Here is a 23,538-nt window from a genome sequence, read left to right as displayed (position 1 = left end):
TTGTGAGCTGATCAGCACAGAAAAAATGTCCAAAACTTGTGCTGCCCTTCAATGCCTGCCTGTGGATGAGAAACAGTGCCTATAATCACAAGATATAACATAAGGCATTATTATGTTTGCATAATAATATCAAGAAACTTCATCTGTTACTGAGAATAGAATGGAGATATCTTGACTTCATAACAAAACAGCCATTTGTTTAACTCTTTTCATTTAATACTGACATTCCTTACATTAAAAGAAAGACAAATACAAAATTATGACCAAAAAATACTCCACTCCAAAATAAAAACTGCATTTTTCCCCTACAACTGTAAAGGTAAAATGCTTAGTAACTCTTCCTTGTAATGGCTTAAAACACCTAAACCTTAGAAAACAGTATTTTCCATCTTCAGACAAAGAGAGATAGAGGGCTTGAATAACAACAATAAAAACAACCTGTGGGAAAGATGTAGAATGACTGATCACATCTTGCTCCATATACAAGGAAGATTTATAATTAGCTGGTATCCCTAAGACGCCTGCTCTTACTTGTAAAGAGGAATGTCCGGCTCTTTTCCTTCTGTCCTGAGAGTCAAGCAGCACTGCTGAAGCTGAGATTTAGGATCATTCCAATCTTGATTTAAAATGAACTCCTGTAGGAAGTCCACAAAGATGCTTTCATGATTGAGAGATTGCATTAAGAGTTTCAAATGCCACAATGTGTTAAAACACTGTGTCAGGAAAGTAGAAAACTCACTGATCTTACCTTTAGCCGTGGAAAAAAGCAAACATTCATGAAAGTGTGAACGTATTCCAAATCTTTATCAATGTACAGGGCAGCAATAAAGGCTGGGGGGGGGAAAAAGGTACTGTCACACATCCAAGAAGAGCATTATTGGCTTGCACTTTTAGAAACAAGTATCCTGAGTACTTTAAAGCCATATTCAATTACGCTTCAGAGCAGTTATCCGATGAGGATATTATCTTGCATACTTGGGGGGAAAAAAAAAATCAAGCTGACTAAGAGATTAAGTGATTTACCCAAATCCACCCAGTCATTTAAAGTGCTAGAAACAACACTCTGCTCCTAATCTCACATTTTAACCAGGAGACCATGAATACCTACATAAATACCTAATAAATCACGAAATAAATAAATAAATACATAATAATCACTAAATACCTAAATAAATCACTACTGGGTACCATAAAATAATTTAGATATAAATCACTCCTGTTTGTGGGCTATTTCCATTTGTTTACAGGATTTTGCAAAAGCCAAGTGGTCTGAATGGCTTGCAAAATACATCAAAATATACAAGATAGGGATTAACTTTCTTTGCAGAATATTTATGACTGTTTCTATTTTATGGGAAAGAAGGCAGTACAGACTTCCAAAAATCAACTAAAAATAATTTCATTTTCATGCAGCCTTCCCTCTTGTGGAGTGACCATTTTAAAAACCTTCTCAAATGCAGACAAATGAACCACAGAAATATTCACCTGCTGAAGGAACTAATTTTTCTTCCAACAGTGGCAAGAATATACTAATTAAACACTGAAACTGATGTTAAATAGCTCAACTCAGAGTATAAGCTTTAACTTTGAAGACATGCTTTTGACCTGGTCATCTTGACCCCTCAATTTCTAAGCCTTCTACTTTCTATCTGCAATTATGCCTCCTTCATGCTTTTATACAGACTTCAAAAATCTAGGCTAGTCTTCAAAAATCTGGCTTCCAGAGGTATAGGCATAATTCATTTGGAAACCTGAACATACATTTTTATTAGTGATTTAGAGGATTTCTAATGGCTTTCTTAAACAAGCCCCAAGGAAAAGGAAGTCATTAAGTACTAAGTTATTATAACCAAATTAACTCACATTCCAAGAGATCAGCCAAAGTCTTAGTTCGAAGAGTTACGGGTCTTTTTGTCTTGTCGTTAGTGATGGCAAACTCTTGCATGCCCAGCTCTTCTGCAACCTTGGCCTGTGTTCTGTTGTTCACCAAAGAACTTCTCAACAGCTGCAAAAGAAAGAAGTTCCATCCCATAGTAACAATTACCAATAAAAAAACTACAAAACCTAGGAGAGCTGGGGAGAAAAAGTTACTTTTATCCTTGAGGTTTCTCACTTCTCTGAGTTTACTGACATTTTGACTCAAAACATCTCAAGTGATTTATATAGAGACACTCTGTCTCTCTTTCTACTGGTGATTTTTCTTTCTGTCTCAGTTCTTCTCACCAATCTTTACTTATGCTATGTACACATTACTTCTGTATATAGTATATGTCATGCATTTAAAATTCTTGTTTCTGAGCTTCCTTGCAATTGTGTACCATCTTTTCTTAAGTCCTATATTTTCTCAGCTAATCTGCTGTTTTCTGCTTTAAGTAATACACAGTTGTATACATTTTCCAACATAAAGTGTAAGTAAACAGTATTCTGGAATCCATGGAACAGTCCCCAGTGTCCACCAAATAATAAATAAATAAGTGGTGACTGAAAGAAATACACATTACAGCAAGACAGTTCATTGTTTCAGAATGAGCAGAGGAGGAAGCTGCTCTATCCCTTTGGCCAGAATAAAAAATACACAGATGGACAGCCTGTATGTTCTATCTCCTCTCACAGTTGAGCCAATGCACCCCAGACACAGATGTGGCCTAAGATGTTCCATATATGACAATGTCAAGGATGTGTCATGAAAATACTTAACCTTAGCACCAGACAGATTACTTACAAATAGAGCTCTAACAAAGACATAAAGCTCTCATACAGCTTAAAGGAGTCTTTTGGAAATTTAGGGAGAATTTCTGAACCTTTGTCAGGGTCAGCATTTTTCCTGCTTGTTTGCTTTTTTGCTTTAAATGGAATGGCATTAAAGAAGTTAGAGCTACTATAGGAGGTAAGGTGAGAAGAATGTTTCTCTTTTCCATGGTTTATGTGCAATCTAGAGTTGAGATGCTGCACACTCATTTTTTCCTCTCTTTGTCTTCCATATCACATTTGCTCAGCTTATTAGATACAAGTCATATGCTACCTGGCTCTAGCACACCAACTGATCTTATGAAAAATCAAGATTTATTTTCTGCACTTGATACTTCATCTCTCAAGAGCAGATAAATAAAGAACAGTATGTTCATAATGTGTTTGTCAATGATGTATGAAGCAGATACTCAGAACCTGATCTTTGTAAACTAGGCAAACTGCAGATAGCATTATTACCTGCCTCCCTAACCTTTGTTTAAACTCATTTACTACTTGCTCCTTTTCAAAATTATTTCCTTTTATATCCTTAAGATAAATAAACTATACTAAGTAACCTAAGTACAGTATCCTAATATGTAACCTATGAGACAGAAGTGCAATGTCCCATGACAAAAATCTTGTGCCTTGTAATGGGAGATGAAAGATTTCTTTTGTTGTGTTTGCAGACTATTTATTTTGATGGGATCCATAATCATGATTAGTAGTATCATAAAACAAAGAGCAACATATACACTACCCAGTGAATTACAGATAGAAAAAAAAATCCCAGTTATCCTCTTAGCACTCAGTTATCCTCTTAGCACTGTGGTTATCAATTTACTCTGTATTAGAATTTGCCTCCTCTACAAGTGTGATTGGGCAAGAAACTCAATTCCTCTTAAAGACAGAGAGAAGACACAGTCCCTGTGACTTTCCAGCAGCTTTTTTTAGAGTTGGTCTCTGCACTGGTAACACACAGCCTACATCACTGCAGATGCTGTGACACATGATATGAGTTTGACTCTAATTACAAAGCAGTTTTTTTCCTACTTCTTGCATCTTCACCCAACATAATACCACTCACGACTGTACCAGAAGAATGTATCCATAATCCAGTACTGGAGAACCTGTATCTTCCAACATCCAACAAAATGTCAACTTTTTTTCTGGTCCATTATTTGGCTATCTGCAAGTATGTAGGTATGACTATGTTTTCCTTTCTTTTTCTTAAATGTAGGTAATTTACAGACATCTCTCCACAAGCAATCACTCCATACTGGGAAGCCACTGCATTGCCAGTCAAGTGGAATCCTTGATCAAAACTGCCCTCAACACACCAGACACCATTTAATTGATGTTCTACTATTACTTCAGATTTAAGTATGTTCCCAGATGACAGGAGAAAGAGCTTAGTGTTTGCTGTTTCTCATAAGATTCCACTTTATCAGTCTACTTTCTCATGTCTCATTTCAGTTGTCATCAAATTTAAAAACATTTTAAGATAATTTTCTTTTTCCCTACATGTACGTCTCCAGAGTTCAAATTTTATTTTAGGCAACTGCCTGCTTCTTCATATCTTTATGTTTTCAGCATCCACTCCACTTCATCTTTACGGTTTTAACTAAAAACTGAAGTGTGCAACTTGTACTTTCCAACTCACCAGCCATTACGTTAAGCAACAAAAAGACATTTTTCTGAGTATTTACACCCATTAACAGCAACATGTCATATCCTCCTGGCCAAATAGTTCTTGCAAGAGTTACAAAACTACGGATGCCTACATTCTTAAAAGTCATGTAGAAAGCAAAAAACCCCACCAGACTTTATATCCTGTCTCCTGAATGGTGCAGAAGAATCCATACAAATGTAACTGAAACTTAAGAAATGGTAAAGAAAATCTCAAATTACTTTGAGTTACAACTTGTAACTTTCTCTTCTCTTGTAAACAGCTTTAGCCCAAAAGATTCAAGAATCATATTATTTTTATCTAGAATCATAACACATTGCCTGCTACAGACTTAGCACTGTCATCCTTTTATTGATCTGAGGAAGCCACTCTAAAACTAGGCTACTTCCTAACTTTAAGCAGAAAACTTGACTCACATTCCTGATACATGTATTGCTTTGCTGTTTAAGTAAACTAAAAAAATTTAGTATGCCCAAGAAAATTTGTTATTTGCAAACAAAGCCACAACTCTCCAGCTGCAGGGTTAAATGAATCAATCAGGAAAAAACTACTCATACTATCACACTGTATTTAAAGAACTGTAAATTGTTGAAAGATCCCCAAACTTAGTTGTTCAAAGCCCACATAAGAGAGGCTAAAAAGCTGTAGCAATCAACAGACAACTATAACTATAGTAAAATTAAATTCAAAAGCTACCCCAGGAACTCCAGACTGAAGACAAAAGGAAAACCAGACTAAAATAAATTGTAAAAACTTTCTATCAGGATGTAAAACCCTTCCTGTATGCATGTTCAACACACTAGAATTCATGAATAAAAAAAAGGCACATGATACATCTATTTAAATAAATTGTTTAAACAAGAACTACTTTTAGCCTTCAATTTCATTGCTGACATCTTTAAAATTTTTGATCCATTTCACAGACTGAACAGAAGTTATTGCAGTGGGCTCATAAATCACCATTTTCTATTCATTGCAGTGCTCATGACTTAAAATTAACAAAGCCTTATTAAGAGAAGTGGTTGCTGAGGCTTCTTTTATTAATCAAACTCAGAACAATTCACTAGCTGTTCTGATAATTTCAGTCTCCATCCCACTCCTGCTCTTATGGAGAATATGATTGATGGCAGCCTCACCGTTAAGTGCCCTTCATGATGATCGGGGAAATGTATGAATAAATACTCGGTGGCTACCAACTGCATTATGGAGTCACCCAGGAATTCCATCCTCTGGTTGTGGCCTCTGAAAAATGAGACATCAATGCAGCAAAATCAATAAGCACTCAGTGAGGAAAAAACCAAAACCAGCATGCACACACAAATTAAAATGAAGAGTGATCTGAAAGTGAGACTTGCTCATTTCCAAACACATTTAAGACAATTTTTCAGTGTTAATCAGGTGAGATGAAAACACAGCTCATTACTGTAGTAACACCAACTTACAGGCAAAAAGCAAATCAGGATAGCTACAAATAAATGCAATCATTAGATTACAGATCACAGACTAAATGAAGGAGAAGAGCAGTTGACATCAAATCTGTAATGGGGTAGGATCTCTACCTCAAACTTGTTTTAAGAAAATGAACTGGTGAATGCAGTGACCTCAACAGAGAAAAATGTCCATTCACAAGAAAGAAAAGGATCAGGGTTTAAATTCATACAAGATCCTGGAGAGGGTAACCACTGAGACGAAGTTTAACAAGGGCAAGTGTTGATTCTCTGTCTGGGACAACCCCAGCTGTGTGTACAGAGTGAGGAATGACAGGCTGGAGAGCAGCACTGTGGAACCCTTGGTTTTGGTTGATGGCAAGTTGAACATGAGCCAGCAGTGCCCTGGCAGCCAGGAGGGCCAAGTGTGTCCTGGGGGGCATCAGGCACAGCATCACTAGCTGGGCAAGGGAGGGGATTGTCCTGCTCTGCACTGAAGCAGCCTCACCTTGAATATTGTGTGCAGTTTTGGGCTCCACAATATAAAGACAACATTAAGCTGTTCGAGAGTCCAAAGGTGAGCAACTGTGATGGTGAAAGGTCTTGAGGGGAAGCCGTATGAGGAGCAGCTGAGGTCACTCTGTCTGTTCAGCATGGAGGGGACTGAGGGGAGACCTCACTGCAGAGGGGAATGGAGGGGCAGGTACTGATCTCTTCACTTTCATGACCAGTGACAGGGCTCAAGGAAACAACATGAAGCTGAGTCAGGAGACGTTTAGGTTGGATATCACAAAGAGGTTTTTCACCCAGAGGACAGTTTAACATTGAAAAGGCTTCTCAGGGAAGTGGTCTCAGCACTAAGCCTGTCTGAGTTCAGGAAGTGTGTGGACAACACTCTCAGGCACATGGTGTGATTCTTGGGGTGTCATATGCAGAGCCAGGAGTTGGACTTGATGATTCTGATGGGTGCCTTCCAACTCAGCATATTCTATAATACTGTTAGCTTGAAAACAGGGCCTGGCAGCTTTGCAAGCAACAGAACACAAGGGCTGTGCTTAGATGCTTGGAGTATAATTTTACTTCTTTTCTCTGCCCAAATGTACCCCCAGGTATGTTCTGCTATGGTCTCAGAAGTGATGTACAAGTATCAGTCATGCAAAAAGCTCAAAATAACACCAGGATAGGTCTTTAACACCTTCTACAGTCTTTCCCAAGATATTTGCTACTGACAACTGCCAGAGGTGGCATACTGAGCCAGGCGGGCTTGTGAACATAGCTGCTCTATTCCAGGAAATTAATGTAACATAGCTTGTTTGCAAACCAGGAAATCTGGAATACTCTGACAGAAGGGCCAACAGAGCTACATGAGGACTCTTGCTATGTACTCACAGGGTCAGATGGTTAAAGCCTACTGTCCTCAGAGTGAACGCACGTGCTAGAAGCCGAACATGAGTGAAGATGACTCCAATTGCCTCCTCAAACTCTGTAAGCTTTTGAAGAACTGGAGAGGTCTCAATGAGTTGCCTGTCAGTATTAGATTCCTGCAGCTGCAAGAAAAATGAAGTTTAAGTAATGACCAACTCTGTCTGCAGAAATTTTCAGAGAAAAGCAGGCCTTCTATACATCAAGGGCAAGGAATGCAATGAACAAGTTCCATGGACAGCTGGACTGAGAAAACCAAGTTTCCTCTGCCTTTTGGTTTTGGATAATTACCACTCAAAGAAGAGATGAGCTCTGATATATGCATTTTTAACAGCTGAGACACATCACTTACATACATGTCTCCACATATGTATGCATTGTAGCATAATACAAATTTTCACAGAACATGTACAATTGTACATTTCTGCGTTTTCTAACATAATCACATTGTTTGCAACTGAGCAACAGATTCAAAAATTATTAGAATAGGACTAGCAGACTGACAGTATGTCAGGATGAGACAAAACCCAAATCAATCTCTCCCACTTTCCTTAAGTATCAAAAAGTCAAGAATAAATACATTGATTATGAAATTCAAGAGAGCACACTAACACAAGAAAATTAAAATTATTGCTTTGGGTCAGTAGCTTTTCATATCAGTTTCTTATTTGACATCCTTGATGTGATGACACTGTTAAATGCCTTTGTGGAGCTGGGAAATGGCTTAAGCATTTCCTCCACCCACTCTGATCATCTCTTTGATATAGCAATGCCTTAAAGGAGGAATTATCCAGAAGAGGATGCCTAAAAAAAAAGTAGGAATACCACAGCTTTTTAAACCGGCATCGAGATAATTTTCAGTTTGTTGTCTGCCCCTTTTCTATTAATTGATTACATTCAATTTGACTCTTTTCTGTACTGAACATTCAGTTCACACTTTCATACAGCTACACACCCTTGCACCAAAATCCCAAACTAGAGAGATAATTGTCATTTTGGGGTTCAGCTGCATGTGGAGCTGAGACTTCTTTCTGCTTCCTCATGCACAGCTCTTTCTATTACCTACACAGAATTTCTTCTGCTTTTTTAAACTCCACAGTGAGTCACCCTTGCATTCTCACTACCAGAGTGTAATTCTTCAGTCTGCTGTTGTCCCTGCTACCTGAAATAATTTGGTACTGTCAACAAACTGCCATCTCACTGCTCATCCTCTTCCCTAGGCTGTCAATGAGAACAGCCTCTACTTTAGCAAAGATCTCAAGGGAAATCTGCCAGTGATCACCATTCCTTGCAAGATGTGGTCATTTCACTCCTATTCTTCATTTCTTATGTTTCAGCCATTCCTTTAAATCTGGTAGGGACTGATATTTTTCACTGGAGCTTCTTTTTTTATTGATTCTTAAAAAAAAAAAGATAAAAATTTTAAAAGTCTTTCCTGACTATCTTTCCAACAGCCTCTCAGGAAACCCAGCAGACAGTATCATCTGCATTACCACATGCAGGTTTGTCTTGTAAAACTTCTCATACATCTGTGAGGCAGGACTCATCTTTACATGTTGACTCTTTCTAAAGAGTCCATATGTATATCCACATGACCACTAATTATTTTTTAGAACCATTTCTACAGACTTGGCTACTGCCAAATACACAGAACTGAAGATCTGTAACTCTGTTAACTTAGCCAGAGATTTATTTATTTTTTTAATTTATTTATTGGGATCTCATTTGGCATACTGTTACAGTGATTTTTAGTAATTTTTAAAAATGACATTTTTCAGGCTAGCTGTGCCCAAAGGCCAGTCTGAGCTGCCTGTCTTTCACCTGCTGGCAAAAACTCCTAGGATGGTTTTGGGATGCAGAAGAAAACAATTTTCATCACACAAGTCAAGGTAGTAGTAAGAAATTGCTTCCCACACTGACTGTTGCCAATTTCTAAGCAGAGTGCAAGTCTTCTTTGGGAAAGCAGGGATGAAAAGGTTAAAATAAAGTAAGATAAAAGACAGAAATTTAGATTAAGAACAATCTTCTTTGGAGTTGCATGTGCCACCATGCAGGACAGCCAGTGCTGAATCTCAAAAATGTTATCTTCCTATTAAGAGTACTCTTTGTATTTACACTCAGAGGGATGTAGTTATAAAAATTCTTCATGTGTACTGATTTATTGCTGATGATTTTGGCTGTGCACTCAGTGCTGTTCTTTTGCAGCACCCTTGCACACCCCTGCTTGCACTGAAGACAAGGAGCAACAGTGCAGAGAGGCTCTATGTCTGCCCAAGAAGACAGTAGGGGAGAATGGACTGGGACATCAATCTCCTGACTTCCAGCCTCATAAACTGACAGCTTGTGAACTTGTATCCCTTTACATATGGTAGTCTTCAGATACCTTCATAATTTTAGTGTTTAAGTGGTAATTAAAGTTACTGGAATCACTGAAACAACTACACTATCATTGCATGGGCACACACACTCAAAATCAGAATAGAATCAAATTGAAACAGAATCAAATCAAAACTTCTATGGCATTCAATTAATGTGCCTTCTTACTATTAAGGTTTCAGTCCTAATTTCAGGTTATGAAAATATGTTCATAGATTGTTTTTGCACCCTTTTCCTCCAACTAAAAGAAGACAAACAAGAAGCTGTCAAAATGCTACCTCTCATTGGATTTATTGTATAGGCACAGTTATATAACAAACATGAGCCAAGGAAAGGTGAATGACTAATTCTCAGAAACGCAGAAACTCACTACTTATTTAAAGAACACAACAAAAGGAATCATAAACCAAACACAAAGGAAAACATATATATTATTTTGGCTACTCTTTAGCACAATTTCAGAGATGTCATCACAATGGAAACCTACGGAAAAGCATCCCTAAAAATAAAACAGAACTGTGAAATTTATTACAGAAAGGGATACACTTACTTGGAGTGGGTGTAGTGGATAATTAAGCCATACATCCCGCAGGTCCTGCAAACATTGAGAGATGCCTTTAATGCTCAAGGGAGTCATTTAACAAATTCCACAGTACTAAATAAAATGTCATTACTTGAAATACTGAACTATTTCAGATGCTGACTCTGCTTATTGCAAATTCAATAATGCTGGCAAACTAATTTTTAAATTCGTGTATTTGCTGTTCAAACTGCCTGTAGTTCTCCCAATTAGCTTGTGTCAAAGAGGTGGAAAAATCCTTGAACCACATAAAAAGTGGTTAAAGGAAGAAAAAGATTTGTTTAAGCCTCAGGACTAACTTTATTTGCAAGTACTCCTCAGTAGCAAGTTTGACTTCTCCAAAGGCAAGGACTGAAAAAGAAAAAAAAAGAACCACTTATTTTCTTCTATCTCATAAAGGCTTCCTTCACTACAGCCACTGAGCAGCAAATAAACACTGAGTTACAATAGGCTTCCAAATACTTCTATTTCTAATAAGTTTTGTTATTTCACAGACTTAGAGGAAGGAAAATGATATACAGCTCATCCTCTCACCACTGCCATGTGCTGTCCCAGCGGTGGCTACTTTCTTTCACCTTTATACAGCACATGTTCTAACTAACAGCCATCTAAGATACAGCCTCATCTATCACTGCACACTCCAATTGGGTAAATGCTGAATGAAACACCATCCTTTTTTTTTTTTCCCCAAATACATGTTTAAAGCTTTTAGGGTGGGATAATTTAAGAGATGAAACAGAATAGCTGCTCGACATGTGCACCATTCCCTCTGAGCCTGACACCTGGATCTGCAGCACCCATTTCTGTTTTCAGAGCAGCACTTTGAATGGAAGCTGTCAGGTTTCCCACACCACCCACCCTTCCCTACCTAAGCCAGAAAACCTAAAGCACACCTGAGAAAACACCATATTTTTTTTTCTTGCCTGGATCAGTAAAACTTGCTGTCCTAATTCAATTTCTAGGAACTACATAAAACAGTACTTCTGTTCATTTGTGATCCTTAAGTAAAATAATGGGAAAGCACATCTAGTTATTTTTGAACTGGAAATCAAATCATGTAAGTACATAAATACCTTTTCATTGAAGAGCAAACGTCCAAATAATTGTTTTGCTTCTTCTAGGCTTCCCTCTAGATAAACAGCTCCTACGTGACAGGACCAATATATCAAAGGTCAATAATGCAATTAGTACTTAGAAAATTACTAAGCACAAGCAAGTCAAAGATCTTGGACTTCTTCATCTCCAACACATTCATTTTTTAAAAGCATGCTTTCTGTAGTAATTCCTAATTCTTGGAGAAATTTAAAGCATGTTAAACACCAGCATAAATCAGCAGTCATAAAATGCAAAGAAAAGCCTGAAATAATATATATCAGTGATAGAAAATGATATATCCAAAGAGCAAAGTTCAAACAAATTAACCTAGATGCAATACATTTCCAAAAGTACTTTCCAGTAAACTGCTAACTATACTATTGCACTGATTTCAGCAGGAATAGAGTTGATTTTCTTCACAGTGACTAGTACAGGGATATGTTTTCCATTTTTGCTGAACACAGGGTTGGTAAACAGATATTTTTGTTATTGCTGAGTAGGGCTCACACAAAGTCAAGGCCTTTTCTTCTTTTGGTACTGCCACACTGGAGAAGAGACTAAGGGATGTTTGGGAGGCTGGGAGGAGACACAGCCAGGACAGGTGACCCCAACTGACCAAAGGCATATTTCAGACTGCATGACATCATGCTCTGTATATAAACTGCAGGAAAGAAGGAGGAAAGGGGTATGCTTGGAGCAATGGTGTTTCTCTTCCCAAGTCACTGTTATGTGAGACAGGGCCCTGCTCTCCTGGAGATTGCCGAACAGCTGCCTGTCCATGGGAATGGGCAATCAGTGGAATGATTTCTTGTTTTGCTTTGCTTGTATGCACAACTTTTGCTTTCCCTATGAAACTGTCTTTATCTCGACCCATGACTTTTCCAGCTTTTACGCTTCCAATTCTCTCCTCAATCCCACTGGTGGAGGAATGAGGGAGTGGCTTGGCTGCTGGCTGAGGATAAACCGCAACAGCAACATTTGCAGATAGGGAAACCCACAAAATACATTTGTACAACTAACAAATAAATGCCACTTTTCTAAATTTCCAACAAGATTACACCTGCATAGAAATAATGCATCAGGACTATTGCAAAGCTCAAAGCCTTCCTTAGGCTTCCTTCCTTATTGGTATCACAATAATTTATTGTCTGAACTGTAAATGGCATCTCTGCGTGCCTCCATTTCTGAAGATTGTTTGGCTTTTGTTTTTTTTCAACTTCACACATAGCCCTCACTAGCCCTCTACACATGTCCATCAGCAACAAGCTCAGCAAAATTTGTGTTAACGTATATTTTTACTCTATATCTGCACAGGTCCTTCTTAAATTTAGTATCAACATTTTGTCCTTCAAAACTCTTTACAGGAGAGCTTCTGAAAATCTCAAACTTGCTTTGTAAGCATAAAAGCAAATGGAATACACAGCTAAATCAAGAACACAGAGAAAGGGAGCGCATGTTCCCACACACAAGAAACATGATTTTCCTTGCCTTTCCCCTCCCCTTTGATTTCTCACTAGGTCAACTACTTTCTTTGGACTCCTAGAAGAACAGTCTCTATAAGACTAATTTTGCAGAAGAATATTATGAGAGCACAAAATTCTAAACAATTCCCAGGCAACCTGCTCACACTTCTGTTTTTTTATTTTCATCACAGGGACTTTGTGATGAAGCACCAGACTTTGCAGAAGAGCCTCAAGTAGGAGTTCCAGACCCTACATATACTTTTATAGTTCCTTAACAAGCTCTCAGATTTTAGCTACAGCACTGACAAAATCTTATTGCTCAATTAACTTTCTGAACAGCTTTGTATTGGAGGTTAAACAGCAAGCCTGCTCTCTCAGCAAATCTCAATGCTTGCCAAATAGTTCTCATCACTACATCCTAGACAAGCTGAAGCCTAAGAACAAAGACTGAGATACATATCTAGTGTTCCTCTTCTGTTTGCTTTTATTTTTAAATTAAAGATCAAAGCGTTCATGGAAAGCAAAATAGAGTTAAAAGAAAAACTCTTATTTCTTGATAAGAGGAAATGCAATCTGGCCCAAGGCAGAATGCACAGAACTGTTGACATCTAAGCCAACTATGATCTATTTTTCAAAGCAGGACAAAATGCTTTAGGAGCTTGTGTAGTACATAAAGACCTGCATCAGGGCTAAACCATTCCCATAGCTAGTAACTTGTACAGTACATCTAGATGAACATGAAGTCAAACCAGTGAGATTAGCTTGCTTTGTATACTCGAAACAAGTAAAGATTCATAAAAATATGCTATCTAAAATAGAGGTTGTGCAGATGTAACCAATGAGATTTCCACCCTTCTTCCTGGTAACTGGTCAGGCTCTGGTCTACTCTCCAATATAAACCTATGCAGCCAGTCACTAACCAGCATCTTAGCGCCCAACAGCAAATTTGACACAACATTCCTCCACCCTCAGCTAGAGGGTAGCTTAATTACACCAGCCATGGCATATTGCCATGCTTTTACCTGTAAGAATGGTGCAAAGAGGAAAAGGTATTTAATTTGCAAATTCACAGAAGGCAAGCAGGGCACAGAGAAAGCTGTCTGGTGACTCAGTTGGGAGGGCCTGATGAATTCAGAAAGCAAGCTGCAGTTTAAAATTCAGGGATGAGGTTGCAGGTCTGTTCAAGCACTACTGGAAGCAGTGAACCTGCTTATTTTCTGCCAGGCCCCGGTGACTGACCTGCTCCCCCCAGACAGGGGGCAGGTGTCAGGCCATGTTGGCACATGAGAGACAGGAGAGCTCTGCAGTGACGTGAAAAGGCTTCACCTTCAGTGTGCGGGAGCCAGGATACGCAAGATGAGATTTTCATGGTTGTACTACACACTCGTGTTTATACACGAGGCATACGTGCAGGAGAAGGGAAGGGATAAAGATGATGTAAGAGGCTTTACTACTGCCTACTAGCACTATTCAACAGGCCCACACCTCCTCCATCACAGTCAACAGGGCACACAGACATGTATAAAACCTAACTGCCTGCACACACAAATGCAGACTCCTTACCTATCAGGGCTTCAAAGCAGTTGGCCATGGCATGGCGGAGATCTGACTCCCTACAAAGGTCTGGACCATGAGCATAGAGCATGAATCGTTCTAGTTCCAGCTTCTGCAAAATACATAGAAAGAGTTAAAACCATGGTTTTAGAAGCACAAGAGTACCAGTTTAGTCACTAAAGTTCAATTACACTGTTGTCATACAGCTACCAGGTTAGAAGGAACTATGAAGCTTTTCTCCACAGTTTCACTTTAGACACAGGCTAAAATGAAAACATTTCCTTTGTTTATCAGAGGCAAAAAACTACAGTGTGATACCATGGAAAAAACTAGAACTATCAGATCAAAAGAAGCCAATGCAGAAAAGTGAGGAACAGGAACTCTGGTAGACACAATCCATTGAACACCTGGCTTTTTCCTCCAATACCATCAACAGGTGTTAGCCTCTGGGCATTGCAAGAGAGGGCTCATATTTTAATCTGCAGTGCCACCTAGCTTCCTTCTTCCTTTCAAAAATGCATCATTAACACTCATCTATTGCCTGAACTATAGTTCTGCTTGCCAGTCAAAATCTCATGGAGTAAGTCAGATATTTTGTGTAATATATGATAATTCTGCTATAGAAATGCAGGCAAGAGCTCCTACATTCTCTTTACATATTCGTCTTTTTGACACAAAACCATTACTGGGATTTTTAAAGAAGAGATTTGTGCATCTCTCAAAGTTTATATGAGAATAGGCTCTTCCCAGCTGGGTGTAAGTTTCTACTGATTAATTTCTTGTTAACTTTCAACTTCATCTCCCAGAGTACAAAGCTGGAGACTAAATTGCTTGAGATGCATGGTTGAGACATATTTCAATTGCCAAAAAGTTTTCCATTTTCAATGAATGGCAGCCTGTTCACTGCTTTAGAACACTGTGAATTACTACTTACAGTGTTCCATCACACTTTATTATGCACAGTGAGCACTTTCCACAGTCAACAAAGGAGTAGAATATTAATTGTCTCATATAAAATTTAAACTTCTTAGACTTATCATTTGATCCTTAATTATGAACAGCATTCCACAAGTTCAAGAGACATTGAGAGACTGAGAATTATATTAAGTGAACTGAATGCAACATTTCAGGGGATGAAACCAGGAACATCTTATAAGACACATGAGATGAACAAAGGGTAAGTTGGAAAATTCAGAATATACAGATATCTAATATTTACAGCTGTATCTACAGTTTTTAAAAATACTGCAATAGAAAAATTCAAAGATTGTCCTTGTACAATGATAAAGGTTGTGAACAGACCTGAAGAATAGGTGAGCTTTCCTGATGCAGGTTCAAAACTAGTATCATGAATTCAAATACTTTGGTATTTGATATTCAGGCAATACCGTATTTGTAAACAAAGCTGTGATATGAAACATTTCAATCAATTCATGCTTATCTAAATTAATAAAGAAAGACGTGGAAAAAAATTATTATGTTTACTTCCTACCCTATGCCTCTCCTGACAGCTGAGCAAAAAGATGGTATGTTAGAAATCCTGCAGTTTTTGCCAAAATCCCAAGACTGGATATGCTTGTTTAGGGCACTGTGTGACTACAGAGAGGAAAGATTAAAAGAGCAACTTGAAAACTCTCAGCAGTACACAGTGGACAGTGTGTGTACATGTCTGGCATAATCTACACCAGTAAGTCTCAGAATCAAGAATAAATAAGGGAATACCTATCTATTTATGCATAGAGATTGAATGAACTTTCTGTATCATAATACCATGCACCAGTATCATATACAGAGATATAAAAAGCTCTGTCATTCACAGAACTAAATAAAATAAAATTCTATGTCATCTTAATTGTTCCTAGGAGCTAACAACTCTGTTAAAGCCCTGTTTAATGTACTTCTGATTACCCTGAATGTCTACAGTGGAATGGAAAAGTACTTCATAGGTTATGGAGCAGATGAAAATTTCCCCCCCATTTTTCCTACCTCTTGTTGCCATGTTCTCCCTAGATATTCTATCAGAAAGTCCTCTTATAAACATTTTTATAAGTTTGATTCTTATAAGTTCTACTGTCAGCTTCATTACTTGTGCAAATTAAAGGCAGGTATAGCCACAACTTCAACAAAGGCTAAAAACGTATCTTTATGCCTGCAAAAATCACTTTTTCCAAAAGTATGCTTTGGAGAAAACACAAACTTCTCCTTTATCTTCAAAATCTACTTTCAAACCAAAAAGGCTTCTGGGTGCCAAATCTTGTACACAAAACACAGCAAAGAAAGTGATGTTCAAAGCAGGCAGCTCCCTCAAGAAGTAGTGCAGACCCTCACAGTGCTCCACCCACAGATGTTAAGCACAGAGAGCTGTACCTTAGCCAGCATGGCCAGGTGTTGGTTCTGCACAATGGCAGTGCGGTACGTAGCTAATCCTCCTTCCTCCAGAGTGGGAAACAGGTAGTATAAGTGGACACTGGCAAAACAAAAAGCAAACCAGATGCTGTTAGTATTTGATTAAAGATGAAGCACATACACCTGTAGAGAACTGTTCCCTTCCCCTCTCAGACCCTAGTGAGTAACATAGGTCCGTTCCCAAAGTGGGACTCAGCTTGAAGTAAGGTAAAGATACAAACATTCAAACAATGCCCAATCCTGTCTGGCAGGATAGCACTGTCAGCAAAGGAGAAAGAGTGCTGTTTCTCTGCTGGGCACATAATGTCTAAACCTCTGCTCCAGCCTGCAGTTCCCTCATCTCAAGTTTCTAGCAGCAGCAGCAGAGGGTTCAGCACAGCTGACACCTAGAGGATGCTGAGGAATAAAGCACAAGGGAAGCCTGAGCCTTGAGAAACACCGTGCTGCGAGTACAGTGCTTTCAGGTGATGCCACTGCCAACAGGATATCTATCTGTTTATACACATCTCTTAAAGTACTTTAACATATGCTAATGAAAACAAAGAACAGAACTCAACAGCCTGGATTTATTAAATGGGTGAAGTCATTGTACCACAAACCACAGAAAAAAAAATAATATATATATATATATATATATATGGAGAGAGAGAGAGAGAGAGGTAAAAATCACAGGCTTTTAACAACCTTTAATGGTATTTGTCATCATGCTAGCAAGGTATTTCATAAAACAGAAACAAAACAACTAATTCACTGATCCCATCAAGATCTGAGTAATAAATAACTGATTTCGGATACTTTCATCAATGACTATCTAACCCATGTAGAAAAAAGTTAACACATAGAGGGTTTTCAATGTTCCACAATTAAGGCACTGTAGGGCACTAATTATTAAAGTATTTTATTAAGCCAGTAGACAGGGAGAAAAATGCAGATGGATGTAAGATTATTTAAGGACAAAAACTGATATAAAACTTAGCAGCAATCTAATCAAGCATCATAATTCATAACAGCAGACACCTGAAGTTGAGAGGTAGAACAAAAAATCAGACTTAAATAGGTGCTTACATGCTCTATTGAACAGAAATGGAGCTCTTTTTTTTCTGAATCGAGACAAAAGTTAGCTCAGAAAGTGAACTGATGGTTGATGAACAATGACAATGAAAAATGCAAGACATTTTAATCAGCAAGTCTTCCATCTTATCATCCTGTACTGTTGTATGAGAGAAAAGGCCATGAGTTTTAAGGGCAGTGGAGACCTTTATAGGCTAATAGTTTTTAATATCACGTAGCTAATGGCTAGTAGAGAACAAGAGATATAAAGGCAGTTTTGTTGTTCACGTAACAAACTTGTTTAAAGAGCAAATTAGCAGTAAACAAGACCACACTTCTATTAAAAACAGTAGAAGAATGCAGGTGAAAATAGATTATAATCCTTATATTGTGCAACCTGTTTGCCTCTACTAAGGTAAGGTAGAAAAATGGATAACTAATAATATGCCTGTATTGTTCACTGATTTCAGAATACTCAGGGCAGAGCAATTTTTGATGAACCATGGGGTTTTTTCATTACTTTTGATTAAACTGCATTTGTGTTTAATTGTTTAAGCTTTTATGGAAGCTACAGCCCTAATTACTGGAAATACAAGAACTGTAGCACATTCAACATTACCCATAAATGCTTCTCTCTTGCAACTAGACAAAAAGAACCCATGGAAACAAAACAGCATGCTAGGAAAAATATCTTTCCTTTAATAAAGGGGTACAAAGTTCAACTTGTCTATGGCTGAATAATCTCTAAAAATCAATTTACAATCACATTCCATGAAACAGAAACTCTAGCTTTTTATTTTGTCATCTTTCTTGTTGCATCATGACCACTGAAAGAATTATCAAGAGAGTTGTCTGCAGGTGTGCAGGTCTAAATATCAGGCAGGACTGCAAACATACACAGTGAAAGTAGACACTGAAAAGTTCAATAAACACTATAATAATAACATACAAAGGTGAGAACTGCTGAAGAATTCCCCATTTACCTTGTTAAGAACTCCACCACAGCATCTCCCAGAAATTCTAAACGCTCATTGTGGTTAATCCTGAAAAAGGCATTTTAAAGTTCACCATAACCTAAGTAACACATACTGGTTATTTACACAACACAATTAAAACAGAAAAAAAAATCAGAGTTGATTGCTTATCAGTCATGATAGTCAGTTCTGCAGCCTCCCCCACCCTCTCTGGATTACAATCCTTTCCAAAAAAGAGTAATAACTATGTGAATCATGAAACTCAGGACTGACACCACCACCTTCGAAATTTCAGTACGTTCTGTTCTAAGCTATTGTCAGAGCTTAGAAACAGGACTGCTCTGCCTGGCACTGAAGTCAGGTTTCTCTGTCCATCAGAGGGCACCAGGTGATTGAAACAAATAGCCTGTTCTGAGCCTTGTGCATGATACTAGGGAGCTCTACCTAATTAACATCAACACCTGCAGGGCAGGATGACCCTGCAGCAGATAGTTGGTATGGCAGAGGGAGTAAGAACTTGAATTTTTCATAGCACCTTTAAATGCCTTGCTTTCTGTAATTTCCTCTGAGCTCAAAAGATAAAATGGCTTTACCAGGAGATGCATCCAAAGATGCCATTAAGTTATTAGAATCCTTTATTTCCTCTGTTTTCTTTCATCACTGCTCCTGATTTACCTTTGTTTTGCATAAAGTTTCATTTCCTTCAAGCTGTCTGCCTGCTTATATTCAAAGGACTAAAAGGGCAAGCAGCTGAAAAAGAATGTGAGCTTGTCTCTGAATACATACAAATTTCTGCTCTAGACATCAAAGCAAGTAAAGCAGCACCAGTTTTGATTTCACATGATCGTAACAGAAACAAGGCGATCGCCACAGGATTTTTTTTTTAATCTAGAGGATCCCTGTCAAGTGTTTGACAGCTTCTATTGTAATTTTCACTCCCCCAACAATTATACAATTAGTGCAATTTCTGAAATAGCAGGCCTTTGTTATGGGTGGAAAGAATTCAAGTACCTCTGCTGCATAAAACAGAGTGTGAGCAGATCTACAACAACTCTATGTAGCAATATAACTGAAAACACACTCTCAGAAATGGGACTTTATATTTTTGTGTTATTTTACAGGAATTAATGCAATTTAGCCTTATGCTATCTTTAGAGGACTCAAATAAGCTTGAAGAGAAAAGGGCATGGTCTAGCTGAAACAGCATTTAGGGAACAGTCCAACAACCATTTAGCAGAATTAAATTTCTCCTATGCCCAAGCTTCTTCCGAAATGATGGCTCTTGAAAGGCCTGGCTACAGCACTAGCTGACTAAAATACACACTACCATCTAGTTCATACATTTAAGAGATTTCACATGCAACTGTTTCTTGCATTAGCCTTGTGAGCTTTGTTTATTCAGCTTCAGTTAAATATGGTGCCTGTGACTGTAAACCACGCATTAAACTATATTTATATACACAGAATTCTTAGTGGTCATTTACGGATTATTGCATTACTACATTAATGGGTTTTGCATCTGTCTTCAAATTGGAACAGTAAATCAGCAAAGCCCATGTACAGCACCGCGCTCCTGTTAACAAGGTGCCATGCCAGGAAGGTACTACTGTGAGAAAAAGTGATGAAGAATCCAATTTATAGCGCTGATAATAACAACAAATCTTATTTTTAGTTCTGCAGAAAGCAAAAATGTAGCCTTTTAGTCCTCCTCATTTCAGGGATCAACAAAAATGATAGAATTATCTGTTAAAATCTTCCTCAGAAGTTTTCTGCAGGCATGACCAAACATTAACTATGTGACTGCTAATGGAGGTTCAGCACACTTTCATAATATAAAAGTCAATTCAAAATGACTTTTCACTTCAACTATTTGCCAAAACTGTTGCTGACAGTAAGTTGGTTGTTTCTATTAAATATCTCCCCCTGCAGCAGCTTCCCTACTTGCAAACAGCTATTTTCATTACCTGGAAGGAGCTGGATCATCCTGTCCCAAACGGGACATAATATTTATCAGGGTGTTTATCCCTAGAAACATAAACAATGCACTATTAAGTAAACAGCCACTAATTCACTTTGAATAAATGTAGAAAACAATTACTCAAAATGTTACTTTGTAATTGCTGTACACAAGATTATCCTGTTATTTACAGGGTTTATTACATCAAGTATAATCCTTACCAATGCTTTCTGCCTAACTGACCGCAGTCCCATTACAACAGTATTGAATTTTTGCATTCAGGGAGCCAGATAAATACCACCTTTGCATGAAAAGGACATTCTAAACATTACATAAGCAACAAAAATTTTATTTCATTATCTCTGAGTATACTTTAAAGGGGTGAAGAATATTTTGCAGCAAACAGACCACATGTGCACATTAGTAAGACACATTTACAAAATATATTCCAGTTTGTTCACCATGTTGAGCAGCAAATTAAGAAAACAGTACTTGCCAGAAATCTAAGCAAATGCATCCTCCCGTTTATTACCCTTGCCTGTTCTCAGCTCTTTACTTACTGACTAATTTGCAAAATCCAGTCTTTTAGAAAGACTTCTCTGGTGTCTGCATATAATCATTGAAATCCTCTACTGAAGGCATCTCTCAAAAGAACAACAGCCAAGGAAATGATAATGGAACAAAGGGTGCTCTTACTGATTAAGTGTGAGGTAAGAGAAAAATGTTAGTGGTGTAAGTAGCATACCTTTTTTTCTCATGTGTATATGGTGAACCTTTCTATCTCCATACTTGGGCTGTCGAATCCCACAGTTGGATAAGGAATTCCTGGCATGATCTGGATTCATCCCAAAATTTAAATGGTGACTTGGGTGAGTCATGGCAAGCTATAGTGTAACACATTCAGGAAAAAGAAGTGTTAACTGTATTTTTGCAAATGAAACAAAAACATTATCTGAGACTGGTAGCTAGTAATAGTTATTTTTCAGTTTGAAGAAAGGTTACAAAGTGATGTAGTCAATCAGAAACTTGGTTCCAGCAATTTAAATGTAGGGTGAACTATTTCAGATGTCAGAAAGAAGCAACATTTATGCTCAATCATCAATTTAACTAATTAACTTTCATCTCTTTTTTTCTTTGGAGAAAAATTAGCTTAGAAGAGAAAAAGCATGAATTGTCAATTTGCCTTAAGACTTTTGCTTACCAGCTTTGCTGACCTGATTTCAATACATTTGCTTATTTAAAAATATATTCACTCTAACACTGAACTATAAATATTCATATTAAAAACATAAGCAATTAGAAGAGCTTCTCAACCATCCATATTTGCATTACTTAAATATCTACACAGCTCTCCAAGCTCAAAAAATGAAACAACAAGTACATTATTCCTGGCAAAAGCAAAGAGTTGTTCCTGACAGAACAACTCTTTCCCTCATGACTACAGAGGACTGACTCTTCAAATGGAAGAGGAATGACAGGACTCCTCCTGTTTTACCTTTGTACCACCAAGGATTACCAAAAGCTTATTCTGCTGCTGACACCATCACTGCAGGAATGGCAGCAGCAAGTAGAACTACAGCTTGTTTTTCAGAACTCCATCTTGCAAACTCACACATTTTCTCCTTTTTTACACACACACAGATCAAAATATTGTGCTTGTATAAAAGTATGTGCGCATGAAACTTGTGCATAAAAAAGAAACGCTGGAAAATACAAGCTGCAGAAAGTTACTTCTGACACACATGCAGGACTGGTGCTGCAGACTGTGAGCAAAGACATTCAGTAATTAATTCAAACATTGTCTGTTGCTTTCTAAGCATAAAACTTAAAGTCAAATTATATTTAATCAACAATAAGAACTTTCTCCAAGTCCTTTCTAATTATTCCTTGATAGTATTACAAAGTTTGTTGTAATTGAACATTCTCAAATTCTGCTCCATCTGGGCTAGATGTCACATTACAGCTTTTCTGAATAGATAACTGAGCATAACCTTTTTTAACCTGCCTGTATTTTAAAAAGACTACACCATGATAAAATAGGTAACAGTAAGTGCAGAATTATACATCTAACATTGCCTATGCTCAAGCAGATGACTGACACTATATACGTTTTTAAAAAGCTCTTCCTCTTATGGAAAATGTCTGTAGGTTTTAAATCAATGAGTATAGGGACAAAGCATTAAAAAACACATTTGTTATAACCAAACATGACTAATGCTTACACATTTGATTTTTATGCTTTCATCTCTTTCTGATCAGAAGTTACTTGTTGGTTTGTGTGTTTGGCCACAACATTTTGAAAGTTTCCATCACTGCATTTTTATATCTGACATCAATTCAAAGAAAGCCTGCCAACAACCAAATCTTAGAAGATACTCAATGTTTAATATAACTTGCAGTAGGAAAAGGCCTAGAAAATAAATTCTAGAAACCAGAAAAGCTGTGAGAAAAGACATTTCCTTAAAATAATTTGGGAGTAAAATCTCTAAAGAAATACAAAAACTGCCAAGTTTTGAACTTAGTCCAGTCATTGGAGAGAAATGACACTTACTTCAGAAGTTCTGAACAAAGTCCCCATTTTCCTTCAGTAAATTAAAAAAAAAAGTCTAACAGGAAAAGGGTTGATGCCAAGCATCAACCTCAGAAGTAATCAGTTCCAAATAAGCACTAATATAAAAGGCTGGTTACGTGATATGGATGCATCTAAAACAAGTAAGAAATTCTCCTCCCCAGTTCCTGCTCTTGCTTGTTAATAAAAAAATTTCATCACGTACTTGCAGAAATTAAGAACTGAACAGAAGTTTGAAAACTTCTATT

At 37.6% G+C, this 23,538-nt stretch overlaps 1 protein-coding gene across 5 annotated transcripts in view; it reads right to left on the bottom strand.

Annotated features, from left to right (window-relative positions):
• The window catches only part of DROSHA (drosha ribonuclease III), a 73,858-nt gene that overhangs the window by 8,668 nt on the left and 41,652 nt on the right, over window positions 1-23,538 (bottom strand). For all 5 annotated transcript variants that reach the window (XM_015618059.2, XM_015618057.1, XM_015618062.1 and 2 more), the window contains 12 exons: window positions 21,467-21,605; window positions 20,729-20,789; window positions 18,774-18,833; window positions 16,702-16,801; window positions 14,344-14,446; window positions 11,296-11,366; window positions 10,193-10,237; window positions 7,234-7,391; window positions 5,554-5,659; window positions 1,864-2,005; window positions 749-831; window positions 532-635 (listed from right to left, as the gene is read on the bottom strand). In XM_015618059.2, the coding sequence (XP_015473545.1) occupies window positions 532-635; window positions 749-831; window positions 1,864-2,005; window positions 5,554-5,659; window positions 7,234-7,391; window positions 10,193-10,237; window positions 11,296-11,366; window positions 14,344-14,446; window positions 16,702-16,801; window positions 18,774-18,833; window positions 20,729-20,789; window positions 21,467-21,605 (1,172 nt within the window). The remainder of the gene's footprint in view (window positions 1-531; window positions 636-748; window positions 832-1,863; window positions 2,006-5,553; window positions 5,660-7,233; window positions 7,392-10,192; window positions 10,238-11,295; window positions 11,367-14,343; window positions 14,447-16,701; window positions 16,802-18,773; window positions 18,834-20,728; window positions 20,790-21,466; window positions 21,606-23,538) is intronic.

The sequence above is a fragment of the Parus major genome, chromosome 2 (genome assembly GCF_001522545.3).
Source record: "Parus major isolate Abel chromosome 2, Parus_major1.1, whole genome shotgun sequence".
Classification (NCBI taxonomy): domain Eukaryota; kingdom Metazoa; phylum Chordata; class Aves; order Passeriformes; family Paridae; genus Parus; species Parus major.
This window is presented reverse-complemented; position numbering and strand designations above follow the sequence as displayed.